This window comes from Microtus oregoni, unplaced genomic scaffold, assembly GCF_018167655.1.
Source record: "Microtus oregoni isolate MIOR12 unplaced genomic scaffold, Mior012 000010F_ref0000083, whole genome shotgun sequence".
NCBI lineage: Eukaryota > Metazoa > Chordata > Mammalia > Rodentia > Cricetidae > Microtus > Microtus oregoni.
This window is the reverse complement of record NW_024543069.1, coordinates 42,744,579-42,764,347: the sequence shown is the minus strand read 5'-3', so window position 1 is coordinate 42,764,347 and position 19,769 is coordinate 42,744,579. Positions and strand designations below refer to the sequence as shown.

Genomic DNA, 19,769 nt, shown 5'->3' with positions numbered 1-19,769 from the left:
TTTCTCTTTGTAACTTTGGAGCTTGTCCTAGAACTCTCTTTGTAGACCAGACTGGCCTCGAACTCACAGCAGTCTGCCTGCCTTTGCCTCCCAAGTGCTGGGATTAAAGGCACCTGCCACCACCACCTGGCCAATTGTGTACATTCTTATCTATTCACTGAGGCAGAAGTGGAGTCTTTAAGTCAGTGTATTGAGTTTGGAGAATGGATATATATATAAAAGGACCAGCCAGTGTCTTTGAGAAGTAGTAATTCTAACATTTCATCATCCATTGTCTTCGTTAAGCTAACTCTAGACAAGAGTCACCTTTCATCCTTGACTTTTTTGATGTTTTAGTGACTCAAAGTTGATTGTGTTCCCAAATTATTAGTTGAAAGTTTCCAGAAAAAAAAAATCCTAAGTTTTTAAGTTGGGCGTCATTCTGAATAGAGTGGTAAGATTTTAAACAGCCCCGCTGTCCTGCCTGAAGAATAACTGTCCCTTTGTCCTGCATACCCTCTGTGTGCCGCTTGTCCGGTAGTCACTTAGTGGTTTGCTCAGTTACCGATTGCTACCCCAGTCCTTTATCTCACAATGGTCCAGCAGTGCAGGAACAGAGATGCTAACAATTAAGATGTGCAGAGGCTCTTCCTTTTACGTAGGTAGAGAATACGTGCGTATCATCTTCATTACCACGTAATTATTTCATTATTAGTTCCCATTAATGTTTCATTGTCTCATTTATAAATTACCCTTTGTATATAACTCTATATATCTGCAAGAAGAAGCCTCATAGACCTGAGCATGGTGCTCACCAAGGTTTCAGGGATCAGTGAGGGACTTACATCCCCTGTGACTAAGGGAGACTGCATTCTTAATATATGTAAAAAGATGAAATCCCATATATCTGATTTTTAAAAATAAGTTCTAGGAAACAAATGCAAGCCCTCATAGAAATAATTAACTTAAGTTTTTTTAATTTATAGTGAAAAGTTAACCATTTGCAAACTTAATTTTATAATGTAGATGTGACAGCATAGAAAAACTAAAGGCCCAAATACCCAAGATGGAACAAGAATTGAAAGAACCAGGACGATTTAAGGATTTTTACCAGTTTACTTTTAATTTTGCAAAGAATCCAGGACAAAAAGGATTAGGTAAGAATATTTTAAAATTATATTTGGTGTTTTACATATATTGATAGTATCACTTTTGCCGTAGAAAGTCATGTGTTTTAAACATAACATTATGAAAATACCAGTTATCGGAAATCACCGAGCAGTAAACATTAGTTAAGGGACACTGGGCGCAGTGCAGCAGAGGACTGCTCCGATGTCTCACGTGGATCACTGAGTTATGGAAACACAAAAGACACAGGAAATAAGTAGCCCTTAGTATTTCAGTGACACCTGTTCATGCATTCTTTTGTTCATATACGCTCAAGCCTGCCTTTAGAGCCTTGTAGGACCTGTAAAAGCACTGCAGAGACTGCTGAGCCATGGGTGCCCGCTGCAAAAGCATGAAAAGAAGCCGATCGTCAGTGTACAGTGTAGAGCGCCCTCACCTACCTGTGCCACGCAGCTCGTATGAAATGCAGTGTGCATCTGTTTGTTTGGGGGCCAGCTAGGGATAACAAAGTAAAAGGTGGAATAGAATCTACAAAGTTCGTCAGAAGCTCAGACAGCAGTAGATAACAGGAAATAAATGAAGATAGGATCCAAGAGCAGGAAGGAAACTAAAGCCAGAGTGGTTGGATAGGGCTTTCTGGGCTTTGTGAGCCAAGAGTGCAAAGATTGGCTATCTCGCTAGAAAAAGGAAGGTAGTGAGGAGTGGGGCTCCCAAACCATAGACAGAAGGCGAGGGTGGAAGAGAAGGCACTGGAGACACGACAAGGCTAAACTAATACCACAGACTCCTTTTGAAAGTAAAACCAAAATGTTTAGGAGTATGAGAAATAGGACACACTGTTTTTATTGTGAACTCTTAGTGTGCTGGCTAGTGTGCTAAGTCTTTGGCTTATACCGCTCCAGCAATGCTGAAAAACTTTATTCTTTCAATCAGTAAGTTACCACCTGCTGGGTACCACATACACAGAGAGTCTAGACTTCTTTGTTCTTAATTTGCAAACGAGGACATTTAGGCATAGAAGTTAAATAATAAGTGAGGCTGTGTTATTTTGTGTATTTGTGCTACTGAGGAGTGAACTGGAGCCTCACACGTGCTGGACAAGAGCTTTACCTACTGAACGGCTCTGATGTCTTCTCATTCTTCATTTTGATGGGCTCACTAAGCTGCTCAGGCTGGCCTGAAATTCACTTTGCCCAGGCAGACCTTGAACTTTCAGTCCTCCTGCCTCAGACTCGCAAGTGGCTAGATTAGAAGCTGCACTTCCAGGCTCAGTTCTGCTGTTGTGCATTGGTAGGGACTGAGCCCAGTCCTCTGCTGCGGAATGCTCCGTCATCTTGCCGGCCCCAGTCAAGACTTCCTTTGCAGGAGGCTCTGAGCTCTGGTTCTCATCTTGTCTTGTGCTTTAAATTGAACATCAAGAAACAGATCGATTCTGTGACTAGGATTAGACCAGGGAAGCAACTGAAAGCTAGAGAAGACGGAATAAATGTGCGTGTAATGGAGAATTAGCCTAAAGAGAGATGAAACAGGACCGAGTTGATTAAAGATGTTCAAAATATTTGTAAACTGAAATTCTAATGAACTGATGGCTCAGTGTATGCTGGATTACTCTTTTCTTTAGATGCATTTGAAAGGAACACATACTTATATAATTAGTAGGGGGTACAGTGTGATGTCAGTGTACGTCTACAGTACAGAATTATCAGATTGGATGGATTTCATTATACAGAAGTCTTCCCGTTCAGGATGATACAGAAAAAAGCTATAATGCATACAATTAGACAGCCAGTTAGTTAGGCATTTCTTTTTCTAGTTTTCTCATTCCTTCCCTCAAGTAAAGACTTGGTAAAGCTTTTCAGTTTGAATATTAATTTGAGGTATTTGGAAATATAACATTTTGATAAGATAACATAGTTTTGTGGATGTCAAATTGATTTAAAGGAATCGGTTTCTAAGTTATATTTCTGCCCCTTACAGAATATATACATATGTAGATGTTTATATATCTAAAATTTTGAGTAAATAATATAGTTTGATATGAAGATGAAAATCAACATTTTCTGGTTATTTGGTATAGCAATATGCTGATAAATTAGAATTTTTAGATTAGAAAAAACAGAAAATTATATAAAAACAGATTTTGAAAAATAGTTGTTCTCTATTATGCTTAAAAGTACATTGTTCAAAGCCGGGCGGTGGTGGCGCACGCCTTTAATCCCAGCACTTGGGAGGCAGAGGCAGGCGGATCTCTGTGAGTTCGAGGCCAGCCTGGTCTACAAAAGCTAGTTCCAGGACAGGCTCCAAAACCACAGTGAAACCCTGTCTCGAAAAACTAAAAAAAAAAAAAAAAAAAAAAAAAAAAAAAAAAAAAGTACATTGTTCAGGGCCTGGAGAGATGGCTCAGAGGTTAAGAGCATTGCCTGCTCTTCCAAAGGTCCTGAGTTCAATTCCCAGCAACCACATGGTGGCTCACAACCATCTGTAATGGGGTCTGGTGCCCTCTTCTGGCCTGCAGGCATACACATAAACAGAATATTGTATACATAATAAATAAATAAATATTAAAAAATAAATTGTTCAATGGTTATAGAGTTTGTTTCATAAAGTGAGAATTCAGGAGATTGCTTAATAATGAGTACGTCACACATTTTACTTCTAAAGGTAGAGGCAAATTCTGTGTTGTGTATTTGCAACCACAAAAAGTTATTAAGAAACTCCACGCACTGTAGCCTTTACAGTGAAATGAACCCTAACGTAGTGTGTGGGGTTTGTTAACAGTAGTTACCTGTGCGGATTTATCAGTTGTTCCGATAAATTTATCAGCAGGGGCTGAAGAAGGAACTCTGTAGGAGGGAGAAGGGCTGCGGAAGGGCAGGGTTTTCCACCTCATGCACTGTGTTAGGTGGCAAGAAATGTGGCACCGAGAGCTTAATTAACAAGGAGAATTTTCCTGACAGCCTTTCTGAGGGCTCACAGAGTAAAGTGTGTGAGGGTGGGGGCACTGAGCTGTGCTGGCGTGGTCAGAGTGGGTCATCTTAGTTCATTTTCTGCTTCCTGCCTGCCCTCTCTCACCTCTCCCATCTCTCCCACGTGCTCCAGGTTTGGATTAGTCTGTATATCTTAAAGTTGAAAGAGTTTTTGTGAGCCTGTATGAAGTCTGATCTACCGAAAGTACCAGCCCTGCTTAGGAACACACTTTAATTTTCCCTTTATGTCTGTGGTGTGCTGTTTTAGGAAGTTGCCATGCCTGTCCCAGAATGCGTTTACTGTTTATTACATTGTTCTTTGTTATTATTAAGCTGCCCTCCTGTAGCCATTTAAAGACTGGCACCACTCAGCCCTTGTCCTTTCCAGGTCGGTGGTCCAGCTTGTTTAACTCTCCTGAGATGCGCTCTACCAGGTCTTTGGTGTCTTTCAAAACTGAGCATTAAAATCTGGACCCACTGTGGGAGACTGTGATTCTGCTCATTTGGTCAGAGATTATATGCCTTCTGTAACAGCCCTGTCATCATAAGGACCATATAGGTTCGTTGTTACAATAAAGTCTCCAGCCAGTAAGATGGCTCAGTTGGTAGAGGCACTGAAGTGCAGAGGACAGTTGGCGTTGGATCCTGACATCCCACAAGGTGGCAGGAGAGAACTACTTTCAAGGTCCTCACAACTTCAGACTCTAATTTTTTAAATGTTTTTTAAGTCAGTAAATATATTATAAATATAAATATATTATTTGGCAGGCACTATTATAAGGGCTCTGTGTATATTATATTAACTCAGTGCTTAACCACACCTCAGGCAAGGTCAGCATTGTTGATTCCGCTGTTCTAGTCCATGCCCGCTGCCTTCTGGATCCTAAGGATCCTCAGGCTTGATGGCAGGCTCCACCTCAGCAGCTTCCAGTTGGAACGTTTTTATTGCTACATGCTGAGGAGAATAAGGAAAGAAGAACTTTGGTTTATTGCGGGTGGGAGTGCCAAGTCACAGAACTATTGAGTTCAGGCCGGAGGTTTCTCAAAAACTTACAAGTACTTGCAGCATGCGATCCGCTGTCCCACTCCTGAGCATGTACTCAGAGGAGGGCTCATGTCCTGCACTGGAGCTGATGCACATCTGCAGGTCTTGCTGTTCCCCTTCAGACCACATGTGAGACATAAAGAGGTAAAGAGTCTGAGGTAGCAGAAGTCATGAGGGGAGCTAGGGTGCTAAGAAGATGGGGGAGAGACGAGGAAAAGAAAATCTGCCCAAATATATTTTGTTTGAAAATGTCATAATAGCTACTGCATTATATGCAAGTTTAACAAATAAAAGGCTTGTATGTTTAAATGGTTATATTGCTTTGAGTTATTCCCTTATTCAATATGAATTGATTTCTTCTAATTGTGCTTCAAAGTCTATTGTGTTAGATATTACAACAATTATTATTGAAGGGTGTGTATTGATCTCCCCTTCTCCTTTTTCATGTTCTTCATTTGCTTATCTACTCTTCTATTACAGTGTTTCTTTCCTGTCTCCCCCTGTGTTTTTCTTTTCAGTGCATAGAACTTGTTCAGGCGTTTTCTGTAATACTGGCTTAGCTTCCATAAGTTGTATCAGTTTGTTTGTCATATAAATTTCCTTTTCTATTAATCATGCTAGATAATTTTGCAGACTATAACAATCTTAGTTGGCAGTTACTTTCAGAGCATAGAATACATTTGTCTATATTCTCTTTGAATTTAGGTAGTTTATTTGTATCTTCTAGCTTCATTAAATGTTCTTATAATTATTCCTTTAACACTGAGTTTGTTCTGATTCAGTCATATAAGAATCCCCTATCATTGCACCTAGGCTGATTCTGCACTAGAATAAACATGGAAGTGCAGTTGTTTAATTTTCTTTGGATATCCAGATGTTGCCCTAGAAGATAGATGAGTCATATGGTAGATCTTTTTGTTCGTTTGTTTTATTTTTTAACACAGAATATTTGTCTTAAGCTGGCTTCAAACTCTTTGGTGTCAGAGATGAGTGCCACCATGCCCGGCTTCTAGTTTAATCTTCTGAGGAGCTTTGTTGTGTTTCTGTAATGGCTGAAGTAATTTATAGTCCCACAGTTCCCCCTTTCTCCACATCTTTTTCAATATTTGTCCATTTCTTACTTTTTTAAATGAGTACGAGAATGTGGGGGGAAAGAAGAACTTTAATTCATTGCGGGTAAGAGTACAAAGTTGTAGAGTTATTGTCAGTTCAGTCTGGAGGTTTCTCAAAAACTTAAAAGTTCTGCATATGACCCAGCTGATCTAGAACACAGTCTTGTAGCTGACTTCCTGGTCGTCTTGCTTCTGTAATCTTTCCACCTCCTCTTCCAGAGTTCCCTGAGACTTAGGTATAGGTGTTGTGTTGTAGATGTATGAGCTGGGGCACCCCACACCAGTTGTGACTGTAAGTGATTGTAATGGTCTCTCCGTCTGATAAAAAAAGAAGCTTCTTTGATTGAATGACTGATTGTGTGTGTGTGTGTGTGTGTGTGTGTGTGTGTGTGTGTGTGTAAGCTACACTTAGCTGTGGGCATAAGGGTAAGTATTTAGAATGCAGTTAGGAATCAAACAGATTTATGAAAGTGGTAGTAGTGGGTTCTACTCTAAGATCCATGACCTCACAGCCGCAGATGGTTGGCTAAGCTGACAGTACTGGGCATGATTTCCTAATGTTAAATGAGCATGTAGGACCATTGTGTCAGCTGGCCATTGTGATTCATCAAAGCTACCTTAGAGGATTGATTGCTTCCTTCCTAAACAGTCTGCATATGACCTCAGGGAGAAGGCTTTCAGATCAAATTTCATAGGCTTTTACCAAGTCTTGTTGTTGAGGCAATAGGACTTACCTTTAACCTCTTGGAGGCAACCACAATCAGTTGTTTGGGGGTCTTGTATTCCCCCCACCAGCACCTCAGAAGGAGGTTTCTCAACCTGGCCTGGTGCTGGTTTCTTTGTTTAGTTTTAAGTCTTTACGTTTTCAGTCTTTGACTCTTGGAGATAGGCATTAGCACCCCAAGAAGCATAACTTCACTTAAACTGTCTCTGTGCATGTGCACACAGACCCATATACATTATATGTAATTTTAAGTGCATACAAAACAGTTTAATTTCCTGTGTCTATTTCAAATGTGTTCAATTTCCTTCTGTGTTCTTCTACCTCCCCATTCCCATTTTTCACGTTTCCACTTCATATAACCTGTAATCAGCTCTTCCTTTTCTAATGCTTCTTTCTCACCCATGGTCCCCCTTTCCTTTCCTGGTTTAAGCAGCTACTCCAGATTGTATACTTAGAACTGAAGATATGGAGCTAGGAACTACAGATTTGAGAGAGAACACGTGATGTTTGCCAGTTTTCTGGGTCTGGGTTACTTCACTCAATCTAAAATTTTAGTTCCATCCATTTACTTGCAAATTTTATGATTTATTTTTTCTTTACAGGTTTTCACAGTGTATATGTAGCGCATTTTCATTAACCATTCATGAGTTTGCATTCCTAGCTGTTGTGCACAGAACAGCACTGAGCACAGCTGAGCAGGGGTCCCTGGAGGATGTCTGCACCAGCTTTGTGTTTGCAGCTTTCCTTCACTGGCTGAGCTTTCCTTTACTTCCTTTCCACAAGTTGGAAGCTTAACTGCGTAGGGTCTTACCCTGAGGTTACCACTCCCTTTCTTTTTTATTTATTTATTTATTTATTTAAGATTCCTATCTCTTCCCGCCACCGCCTCCCATTTCCCTCCCCCTCCCCCTCTCCCAATCAAGTCCACTCCCTTTCTTTATTCCACTTAGGACCCGGATTTTCTTTAAACTTTCTCTTTGAAGACCACAGGACTTAGTTCTATTACACTTCTTTGTGCTCCTTTTCTCCACAAACTGTACATTTTGTATTTTTCTTTGCTCAACTTGCTCCTTTCGTTATGGATCTGCATAAAAGTAATCACTGGTAGCCATAGGACAGATTCAATATTAGGCTGCCTTGATATCTCCTCTGCCAATGCTGTTTAATTCAAAACTCTTCAATTTAGCCTTAGGCCGATTTTTTGAACAAAGGCAAAAAGCAGCCACATTCTTCACCAAGAATCACGAGACCAATCTCTAATGTTCTTCTCTGAACCAGTAATAATCTCCATTGCTCTCAGCACTACTGTCTTCTCTGCTCCTGTTATTATAGTGCACTAAGCCCCGCCTAAAGTGTTCAACTGCTTTCTTAATCCAGAGTCTACATTCTGCCAGCAAGAAGCATGGTCACGCCTGTCAACAATACCCCACTCCTAGTGCTAACTTCTGTCTTAGTCAATTGTTATCACTCTAGTTGCTGGCATGAGTGTGGGAGAGCTGAGCTGTAAATGAGGTGGACTAAAAGTCTCATGCAGTTTATTGGAGCATCAGACAGTTTCTTTTCTGGGGTTGTTCTGAGGGTTAAACAAGGTCAAATGAGCAAAGTTCACTTGACTTCCCAAGGGCAAGGTCACATAAGCTTAGGCTGTCTACAGTTGTGAGGACAACCTGTGCTTGGAAACATTCTGAATGCTAATACTAGACGATGGGTAATCTGAAGTAACCCATTTACTGCACCTGAGAGGGGCACAAAAGTACATCCCAAGAGTAACCGTGTTATAGAGAAACAGAGGTTAAAAGACTTTTTTCTTTCTTCCTTAGAGCTCTCAGAATTCTCCTTATACAGCTTCATTCATGAACTCTAATCCGACACTCAATGTATTATTGCTGTGAAAGATACCATGACCATGACAACTCTTGTAAAGGAAAACATTTAATTGGGCCTGGCTTACAGTTTGAGAGGTTTAGTCCACATGGCAGGAACCATGGAGCTGTGCAGGCGGGCATGGTGCTGGAGAGGTAGCTGAGAGTACTAGGTACATCTGGATCCGCAGGCAACAGGAGAGAGCATTTGAAACCTCAAAGCCCGTCCCCAGGGACACATTTCCTCCAACAAGGCCACACCTCCTAATCCTAGTCAAGTAGCACCACTTTCCAATGCCCAAGCATCCAAACAATGAGCGTATGGAAGCCATTCCTGTTCAAACCACCACAAGTCCTTTGGGCGTTTGCTGAGGAGCAGGCCATATGGTAGACTTATTTTTAGGTTTTTGAGAATTCTCACAGTGCAGTCCTATAAACAGTGAATGAGGGTTCCCCTTCTTCCAAGTATCGCTAGCATTTGTTATAGATTGTTTTCCTAGTCTTAGCTGTTCTGACTGCAGTAAGTCAAAATTTTAAAGTTGTTTTAATTTGTATTTCTCCAATTACTAAGGGACCCTGTCTTAGTCGCTTTTCTACTGCTGTGATGTGACACTAAGACAAAGGTAACTTAGAGAAGAAAGCATTTAATTTGTCGTGCAGTTTGAGAGGGTGAGTCCATGGCCCTCACAGTGAAAGGCATGGCGGCAGCAGGCGGGGCCCTGGAGCAGTACCTGAGTGATCATACCTGGTCCTCAGGAACAGAGCAGACAGAGAGCTAACTGGGAATGGCATGGGGTAGTTACCTGAAGTGACACACCTCCTAATCCTCAAACTTTCCCACCATCTGGGGACCAAATACTCGAATATATGAGTCCACAGCAGCCATTTTCATCCAGACCACCACAGATCCTTCCAGTGTCTAGTGTTTGTTTTTAATTGATTTCCTGCAAATTATCTGTGGGTTTTTTTTAAATTAAATCACTGCTTGGCCTATTCGTTCTAGCTTTTTATTGGCTAGCTCTTACATATTAATTTAACCCATTTCTGTTAATCCGAGTATTGCCATGTGGCTGTGGTTTACGGGGTAAAGTTCTGTCTGGTGTCTGTCTCTGGTGGGGCTACATGACTTATCATCATCATCTGTGGTTTTTGTTAGAGAATAAGCATTGGATTTCTTTTTGTTATTTTTGAAAGTCTGAGCAGCATTCATCCATCTTGGTCTTTCCTAGTCTTTTGGGCTCCCTTAGGTTGTCTCCTCGTTTCGACTTCACAACTTGAAAAGATCCTAAGGTTCCTGCATGTGATGGCCTGGGGTATGTCAGTCTCTGGAAAGCCAGGCAGCTTCAACTGCTTGAGTTCTCGAGGAGATCCACTTGTCCTTTGTGTCACAGAACAGGTCTAGAATTTGTCACAGTGGATGTTGATCAGATTGCTTCTTTAGCTTTCTTTGACTCGTGTTTAACTAAAGAATTTTTTAATATCCTTGGCAAATTAAAAAGAAAATCATAGATTATTACTATTATTATTACTTATTTTTAAATTATTTTCTTTTTTCTTGGTGCTGGGGAGCGAACCCTGGGATGCACATGCGCTGTATAAGATTATAAGATTGATGCACGGAGCCAAAGAGCAACATACTTGTGCTTAGAAAAGGACACGAACTCAAAAAACCCACACTGTTTTCCTGACCTCTTGTAATTCAGACAAGCTAGATGTCAACTGTTGAAGTTTAAGATTTTTAGAATTGGGAATTGAGCAATCCTTTGCATTTCAACCAGTTGGTATGCATCTGGGATTCTTAACTGTGGCAAGTTTGCCCTCATGAATGTCTTTGGCTATATGGGGAACATATTGGTGTCCAATGATAAAGTCTTGGGTACTACTAAGTGGCCCATATTGCATACACAGCCCCTACAGCAAATAATTATTTGTCTCAGAGTGTTGGAAGGGTCTATGCTGAGCCTGGGGACTCCACACATTAGTACTTGGCAGTGGGAAAGCACACGACCACATCCACTTTCAGCGCCAACACCCTGTGAAGGTAAGTTGTGTTATTCTTACCCCAGAGGCTCTGAGAGCTCACTGGAGAGGAAGCAGGTTACAAATGTGGACTCGGGTCTTTAAGGAAAGTTTATAATACTCAGAATGCAATTGGCTTTCTTTGTTTCAGTTACTGTTCTTTTGCAGAGACATATATCCAAAGCATTAAAGTTCATAACTTATTTTTAATATTACAGATCTAGAAATGGCCATTGCTTACTGGAACTTAGTGCTTAATGGAAGATTTAAATTCTTAGACTTATGGAATAAATTTTTGTTGGTAAGTTAACATTTTCTGCAGTTTCTGTTTTCTCTTAAGATTATACTGTACTTTAAATATTAATTTATTTCAAGGCATCATTAATTTCAGAGCATGTCATGGACATAGAGTGAGAAATTTGACTACCAAAATTTTATTATGCAAATGTTACATTTTCCCACATGTAGCAACAGCTGAACCAACTTTCCCCAAATGTTTGGAAGGTTTAAAGGCTCTTTGTTTTTTGATGTTTTAATAGGAGCATCATAAACGATCAATACCAAAAGACACGTGGAATCTTCTGTTAGACTTCAGTTCAATGATTGCAGATGACATGTCCAATTATGATGAAGAAGGTAGAAAAAATATTTGCCTTACCTGAACTTCCGTCCACTGTTTCCATGGAAGGGATCTTCTTTTCTGAACTTTTGTTCATTGTCTCTCTCTGTGTGTGCTTGTATGTGTGTGTGTATAGTGTATGTGCATGTGTGCTAGAGACTGAACCTACGCTTTAATTGCTAAACACACAGATGTAGACCCAACTTTTCCACTTTGCCAAGTGCCATGGAGGAGGCCTGGGTGAAGCTATAGCTCAGTTGCAGAATGTTTGTGGAGCCTGGGTCCTCTCCATAACACTGCACTATCCCGGGAGCAAAGTCTTACCAGTGTTTGTCCTCTAGAGAGGCACAGGAGATGTTCAACTGTATCTAACATGTTCAATGTGCTCTAAGAGTTATATTCTCTTAATGTACTGTAAAAGTTTATTCTCTTAATGTGTTTTATATTCCTTTGAAACCAGTGGGGTTGGTTTTTGTTTTTGTTTGTTAGTCTTGTCAATAGACTCATGAAGTGTGCTGGATTTGTGTAGTCTGAGATGACGTCAACTGCCGGGTGGTTTTCGTTGCATCCAGCCACTATCCATTTAACACTCTTCTCCATTTCTCCATCTGTGTGGACAGCGTGCTCCCGCCCCCAGCAGCATATCCAGTTTATTCTTCACACTTACCTAGTCCCTCATGAGAACCAACTGTTAATTTTTTGAGATTGTTGAATGTAAGATGTTCTTTGGAAAATCTCCCACGTCCTCCTGGGACCCGTTGACTTATTCAGCCATAGTCTCTCTCCTGTCCATTCTCACCATCATCCCTTCACTGGGACGTGAGAAGTGCTCAGAGGGCACTGTAGGACTCGGTGCCACACCGTTGGGTAGGCTGCCTGACTTAACAAAGCCTTCTGAGAAACCATACTTAGTACTGCTTTATTGCCCAGAGGAGTTGTTTTCATTGATCAAGCTATAACCCCACTGTAGAATAATAGAGAAGACAGGGAATATATTAATAGAAAACATAGAGATGGAGTCTTTTAAAGATCTATCAGTGGGAGGAAATAAGAGTAACAATTTTAATTCATATGAGGAAGCTATTAAAAAAACAGGATCTATTGAAATATTAGCTTTTAGTCTTCCTTTCTCTATTCCCTTTCCTCCCATATTTTTTTCTTTTCTTTTTCAGGAGCATGGCCTGTTCTTATTGATGACTTTGTGGAATTTGCGCGCCCTCAAATTGCTGGGACAAAAAGTACAACAGTGTAGCACTAAGGAACCTTCTAGAATGTACATAGTCTGTACAATAAATACAACGGGAAATACACAGTCAATTTCTGCTGGCTGGACCGAACTGAAGATCAATCCTCACAGTTCAGACTGAGGGTTGAGACCAACTTTAAGGATACATCTTGGACCATATCGTGCTCATTCTTCTACTGGTGGTTTGGGCTTGTCTTCTAGTCTGGGCCACTCTAAACATTTATAATTCCAACATTGTGGATGTCATCTTATACCTGTGGACCATCTTAGTTTGTCTTCCCATAAGTCATAGAAGCTTGATGGTGATTATTTTGAGGTTTCCATTCTTGCATAAAGCACAATGCTGTCTTCATCAGAAAACAGTTTGGCATAAGAATTAAACATAATAATGAACACCACAAACAATTTATAAAAACTTCTTAAGTATATGCTTTGGGCTAGTTGCAAAGACTGTGCTGGTAGCCCTTCAAAGGAGAGGGATTTATCTGAGTGTACCGGATCTGGAATGGTGTTTGCTTTGAGGGAATTTTCCTGGCAAACTACATGTACTGTTGATGTGAGTGGAATAGTTGATGAAAGAAATGTCAAAATAACCCACATATGACAAATTTAGAATAACTTGGTGACTACCTGAAATATGTCTTGTGTTTCAGACTCTCACAAAGGTTCTACAGAACAGTCTGTGGTTGTCCTACCCATGTTTGTATGCAGTGGTCCTGCAGGGAAGTTTATTTAAAAACTTGTACTGGGATATGATGTTAGATTCCACTCGTCTGCATCACAGCACAGAATCGGATTTCATTATGCTCTGAAATGCTTCTACGCCTTTCGAATAAGTTAAACTATTTTGTTTGTTTTGAATGTTGGATTGCTATATAATACAATGTTCTAAATTTAGGCATGAGGGTTTAGTTTTTGTTTTTTTAAACTTTTTTGTCATCGCACTATGGAACACAATGCAATTCACTTAATTTATAAGAAGATAGTAGGATTTACATTTTCCAAGTGGTTGTGATGAGCCGTGAAGTTCAATGTTTATCATACCGGCCCTGCTCTTTCGGGCGATACTCCAGCCTTTATGACCGCTTGTGTTGAAGTGGCTGTACTGTTAAATCACTGTGGTTGCCAAATCTTTACTCGGAGAGCAGAGGTTTTCAAAGGAGCGAGTGCTGGTGCAGAATACCAATGGCTTCTGTTCTAAAAATTATTTGAACTTTTGATTGTTTTCATCTCACTTGCATTTGCTATTTCCACACAAAGCAGATTGTATGTTATTTTTTTCTTGACAGGACCCATGACTTGCTCTCCTGATGAACATGCTTGTTTCTCTGGTGACATACTGACATGTGAAAAGGGCATACTTTAAATATTTTCAGGAAGTTAAAATGACCAACTTAGGTGTTGGATGACTGGCCTTTGATAGGGACAGTTTGCTCCACATGTCCCTCTCCTCTTCAGGGCGCAAAGGATGTGCTTCGGGAGAGCAGACCATTTCATGCAGATATGAAAATGATTAAGCTGCTTTTAGTTACATGATTTGGAAACTGCATAGAAAGATTACCTTATAGATATATCATTATTCCAATCATAACTTTAATTTAGGAATACATTTCAAATACCAAAAGAAGGCTTAGAGTCAATTTTTATTCACGTTACAAGAATCTGGTTATTAAAAGAAAAAAGAATCTTACTGTTTTCAGTATTTCTTGATTTCAGTTTTGTAAATATGAAGAACTTCAATTATGAAAAAAATTATTAAAGATATATATGTATATACACACATATATATCTTTAGGATAAAGATATATAGTATACAGACATATATCTTTACAATAAAGATATATATGTATACACACACATACACATATATATCTTTAAAAGTTTTGCAGGCATATATTGCTTATTCCCTACATGGACCGTTTTGAGTTCTGCTGCTGTCTTCAGATTGATTGAGTCATGTGTGGTTTGTTTTCCAACGAAAGCCTGCTGGCTTCCCTCCTCACCTCAGACCTTTCTCATGAGAATCGTGATGTTCATTTGTGGCCTAATGCTTTGAGTTTGACAGATTTTATTTTTGAATGCAAGACTTTTCAACTTTGTCATCAGTTTGGTACTAAACATTTACAATTACTGTGTAATTATAAACAAAAATATATAAAGCTTTAATATAATTATGTAGCAAAAGAAGTCAAGGTTGTTCACCATGATGGCATCTTAGCATTAAACAAAACTATCACTAGGGCTCAAAAGAGAATCTGATTTAATGTGTTTATTCCGAGGATAAATGTCTGCTTATAGGGAATGTTTTGTACTAAAATTGCTTACACTGTTGGGGGAGGGGCATCAGCAAGTTTGGAGAGAAACAGCCCATGCGCACACAGCCATTGCAGCTGCTCCGGGTCACGGGCGTCCGTCTTTGTGGGCTTCAGCGCGCCATGCTGATTCCTTTTTTTTTTTTTTTTCCAGACAGACCCATAGGGAGAGTTTACTTTTTGCCAAATGTCAGAACAGGTACACATTTTTAAATGTAATGCTTTTTAAATAGTAATATGTATAAAATGAGAAGTACCCACATATAAAATACTTGAGATCAAGGTTCTCTTCAGTGAATATCATCTGCATATCTCTGTAAGTTCAAGTGTCTTTTACAATCCCTGTCAATATTACCAACAGAGGCAATAAAAGCTTCCGTGAAATTGCCATGACTAAATCTTCTCACATATTATTTCAGTGCTTTAGTTTTTTCCCAAAACTAAAATAGACTTGAAGACTTTTCCAGGAGGAGTAATTACTCACGGAAGAACACAGGATCAGCACATTCCGGGGGAGAAAAGACAGTGTTTACTATGTCAGTGTTTATGACTCTGCCCAGCCGCGATCTAAGTGAAGTTATTTATTTTTTCTTTGATGAGGAGTCTGACTCACTTTGTGCTCGCCCTGCTCAGCTGTGTACTGCTAGGTTGTTGGTTGACGTGCAAGCAGGAGCAAGTTGATCTGATAGATCACTTTGTGAATTAGAAAGGAAAGCGGTGCTGGGAAGTTATGCGTGCTCACAAAGTGTGCCTGCGTGAAACTGAACCAACTCTTAGACTTCCTGTGTCTCTGAATGTTTCATCGCGTATTTATAAGGACCCCCTCCAGGGTGGGTTTCTTTTTTTGGTGTTATTGTTACCTTAAACTTTAAATAATATGGTTTATATTGGATGCTGAGATGTTTTGATAAGAGTTTATCAAATTTGATAATGTAATGATAAATGTTTTTAAATGTGAACTATTTATCATAAATAACTGAATTGTGGTTTTTATATAACAGATGATGAACAGGGTCAAATTATGGCTCATCATTTAATTGATTATAAACTTGAGTGTATTTCCAACCCTTTTATTGCTTCAATTTTTATCATCATAGCAATAATTTTTATTTCTTAGGACTTTAGTGGAGTTAACGTCTGGTTTCCATTTATTCAACGTGGTTAATGTACTCAGTTTGTCCCACACTTTGGAGGCAGATGCAGGCGGGCAGAACAAGTGTTTCCCTCCCAGCGCTCTTGGCAGCCTCTGCATTATCTGTCTGGAAACACATTTCCTGCAGACCAGCTCTGATAGCTGTGCCCTGGGCTCAGTAGTTGGTGCTAGTGCAGGTCTTGACTTCTCTTTGGTTGACTTTTTTTTTCATTTTTAATTATGTGACTGTGGGGAATGTACTCGTGGGTGCAGGTGCTGGTTGAGGCCAAAAGAAGGCATTGGATCCTTAGGAGCTGGAGTTGCAGGCAGCGAGGAAGCCACCCAATATGACTGCTGAGAACTGACAGGACCAGTAAGCGTGCTTTAATCTCTCCAGCCCCAGGTTAATTTAAAAAAAAAATCTCATAAATAAGTAAATTATGGTGGGAAAAAAACACAGCCTTCATCACCACCTAAAAGGTAATGGTTCTATCTAGTTTGATTTAAAGAGAATTACTTTGTAGATATTCATTTTTGCTTTTGTTACTGTTTTGACATGGGGGTCTCAGGTACTCCTGGCTTTTCTCAAAACCACTATGTAGCCAAGGAGATCCTTGAACTTCCTGTCATCAGCCCCATCTCCTGGGTGCTGCAATTACAAGTGTGTACAACACACCAGGTATATTTGGGGCTGGGGATCAAAGCTGGGCCTTGTGTGTGCTAGGCAAGCCCTGTACCAACTACTGAGCTCTACCCTACTCTTTGATCCCGAGATTTCTAATATATGTTTAAGTGTATGATTTCTCTTCATTCACAAGCAAGTTGTATCAGTTACTTTGAGTTTTTGCAGTGATACTGTTCCAAGATCACCAAATAGTTCATACTTAGACCTTGCTTTGTATGCGATAATGTAAGGTGTTTGAGCCATCAGATACAGGTGTCCCTGCTTAATTTGGAGATTACACTTAACTTTATCTTTTGTTGTTGTTGTTGTTGCTGTTAGTATGGGTTCTGTTCTGAGACTGGGTCTCCCTGTGTAGACCAGGCTGCCCAGGAACTCAGAGATCCACCTGCCTCAGCATCCTGACTGCTGGGATAAAGGTGTCTGCCCACCTGCTGCTTTTCTCTTTCATAAGTGCTTCGTATGAGATTTGTTAGGATTGGATTTTTTAACTTTGTTTTGGCTTTGTGTTTTTGGAAATGGGTCACTGCTATAGCCCAGTGTTGCCGCAAACTTTTAATTCTGTCTCTCAGCTTCCCACATGCTGGGAGTAAAGGTAGGTGGTCCCATGCCTAGTTTGGGTTGTTTTTCTTCCCCCCTTTTATTTTTTGTATGTGGTGTTTTGCTTTTATGTGTGCCATATGCAAGAAGGCAGAAGAGGGTGTTGGACCCCGTGAGATTGCAGTCAGGTGCTTTTGAGCCACCACGTAGCATCCACGAATGGCGCTCAGATTCTAGGGAAGAGCAACCAGTGCTCTTAACTGCCCGGCCGTCCCTCTAGCTTTTGGTTGGTTTTACTATGTGTGTTTTAAAATGTTTTGATTTTGCTTTTGAGTTGGTTTCATGTAACCCAGACAGGCCTTGAACCTACTGTGTAACTGAGGATGATCTTGAACTCCTGAGCCTCCATAGTGCTGGGATCACAGGCATCAACCCCCATGTCTGGTATGCAGTGCTGGAGAAGGATCCCAGGGCCTCCTGAAGCTGGACCACCTGAGCTACACATCCTGTCCCTATGATGTGTTCTCGGTTGGCTGTAGGGAAAAGTATCTCTACCTCTTTGACAAAGCTGCCAACCAGGGGAAAGACATGAGACTAAAGGAAAGCGGCCTCTGGAAGAAAGAATCTGTCCAGTTCAAGGAAATAGAAGAGTTTTGAACCAAACTAGTGAAAACGAAGTTTGATTTGAAGCAAGTATTTGAGGCAAACATGGAACAGCCTAATTAGCCCACATAGAGGAAGGAAGAACAGTTGCTTTACATCGAGAAAGTATGTTTGCATTTAAAGGCATTTTCGATATAGATATTAAAATTTTGTTTTGGTTTATGAAATACTCAGAAAGCTTTTTGTCTAGTGAAAAAATTGGGTGATATTAAACAAGACATTTTTCAAAAGAAAATAGCGATAATGATTGGGGATGAATTTTAGAGCGGTACAGTAGAGGAAAATGGCCGCGGGAAACGCTGTGCTGTTATGAAGGCTGGAGCAGGGTCTATCGGCTGCCCTGTGGCTCAGCGGACGGTAACCAACACCATGAAGGACGTAGAGACGGGCCCTTTACGGGCAGCGTGCTTTCAAGCAACTGTGCTTGTTTCCTGCGGTCCTTAGAATTCATGCGGCCAGCCAGAACTGTGACAGTCTTCCCACGCTTTTCTTTTCTCAGCTCTTCAGCCAGTGGTGCCGACACCAGAAATGGCTCCGTCAACGCATGATCCACACGTTGTAAAACTCAGTCACTTGTGGGTTGTAGGCCTCGGCATCGTCCTTGTGGTGTGCTGCTTCCGGACCATGTGTGTGGTTCGCTCCTCAGACTGCTGTAGGCTTCCACTGTGGAGCAGACTGGCCTCCGTCTTTGTACTCGTTTGTAGTAGACGTGATGTGTCTACTGTTTAAAGAGTGATGATACTGTAGATGGCCCTCTGTTCTTGTGTGGATCCATTTTCACCCCTCACTTTTAGCCTTGGAATTGTTCTACACTGCATAAATATTGCTGTTTCCGCACACCCTCGTCAGTCCACACACGCCCATACGGGGGGATATTTTTCAAATGAGCATTCTTATCTACCAGATGTGCTATCCGGGTGACTTCAGATGCCCGGAAATTGCCCTGAATTGTCTGGGCTCTGCTCCTCCTCCACGAAGCAGGTGTCATCTGAAACCAGTGCAGGACAGTGTTTGGGGAGAGGAGTTCAGTGAGCGTTGGTGCTGGTGGCTGCTGTGGCTGACGGGTGTAAGGGGTCTGACTGGTGAGGAACATTAAAATGACATGAGGACTGCAATCATCATTAAGGTTTTCGGATCTTTTACTTTTGAGGTAACAGATTTTTGTTAAATTCTTAAAGATTTATCATTTTGTTTCAGCTGCAGGGCAGCCACAAAAGTTTGCTTCAGCCTAAAGTGGTCCCTGGTTACAGGTTGGAGGGCAGTGTAGCAGTGGGGACGAAGCCTAGCCTGCAGACAGTCCTTGTCAAGCGTGTGAGGCCCTGAGTTCAGTGCCGCTACTACTAATGAGCTTTTCTATGCAGTTGTGTCTTTTAAATTTTTAATGAAATTTTTCCGAAAACAGATAGTGTAACAAGTCCATTTCAACATGTTTGGGTCATGGGCAGTCCTAACATGGGCATGCCACCTATGTTTGGACCTTGATTTATTTTAAAGCAAATTATTTAGCTGGTAGTTATTTCAGGGTAAGGAATTTTAAAATATCACCACCTTCTACTTTTCCATTAGTAGTTTCTTAGTGTTGGTAACCAGTCAGTGTATAAACTACATTCCCTACACGTTTCAAGTCAGTATGTAGATAAACTACATATCTGTGCAAATCTCTTCACCTACACCTTAGGAAGGTGTTTGAGAAAGCTACCATGGCTTTAGTTTTTTATGTGCAGTTTCAAATTTATGGTA

At 40.6% G+C, this 19,769-nt stretch overlaps 1 protein-coding gene across 2 annotated transcripts in view; it reads left to right on the top strand.

The window, feature by feature from the left end:
- Dcun1d1 (defective in cullin neddylation 1 domain containing 1) overlaps positions 1 to 15,400 on the top strand; it is a 32,082-nt gene extending 16,682 nt beyond the window's left edge. For both annotated transcript variants that reach the window (XM_041659069.1, XM_041659070.1), the window contains exons 4-7: positions 1,006 to 1,136; positions 11,054 to 11,136; positions 11,375 to 11,471; positions 12,627 to 15,400. In XM_041659069.1, the coding sequence (XP_041515003.1) occupies positions 1,006 to 1,136; positions 11,054 to 11,136; positions 11,375 to 11,471; positions 12,627 to 12,706 (391 nt within the window). In that variant the 3' untranslated portion in view covers positions 12,707 to 15,400. The remainder of the gene's footprint in view (positions 1 to 1,005; positions 1,137 to 11,053; positions 11,137 to 11,374; positions 11,472 to 12,626) is intronic.
- The last annotated feature ends 4,369 nt before the right edge of the window (positions 15,401 to 19,769 follow it).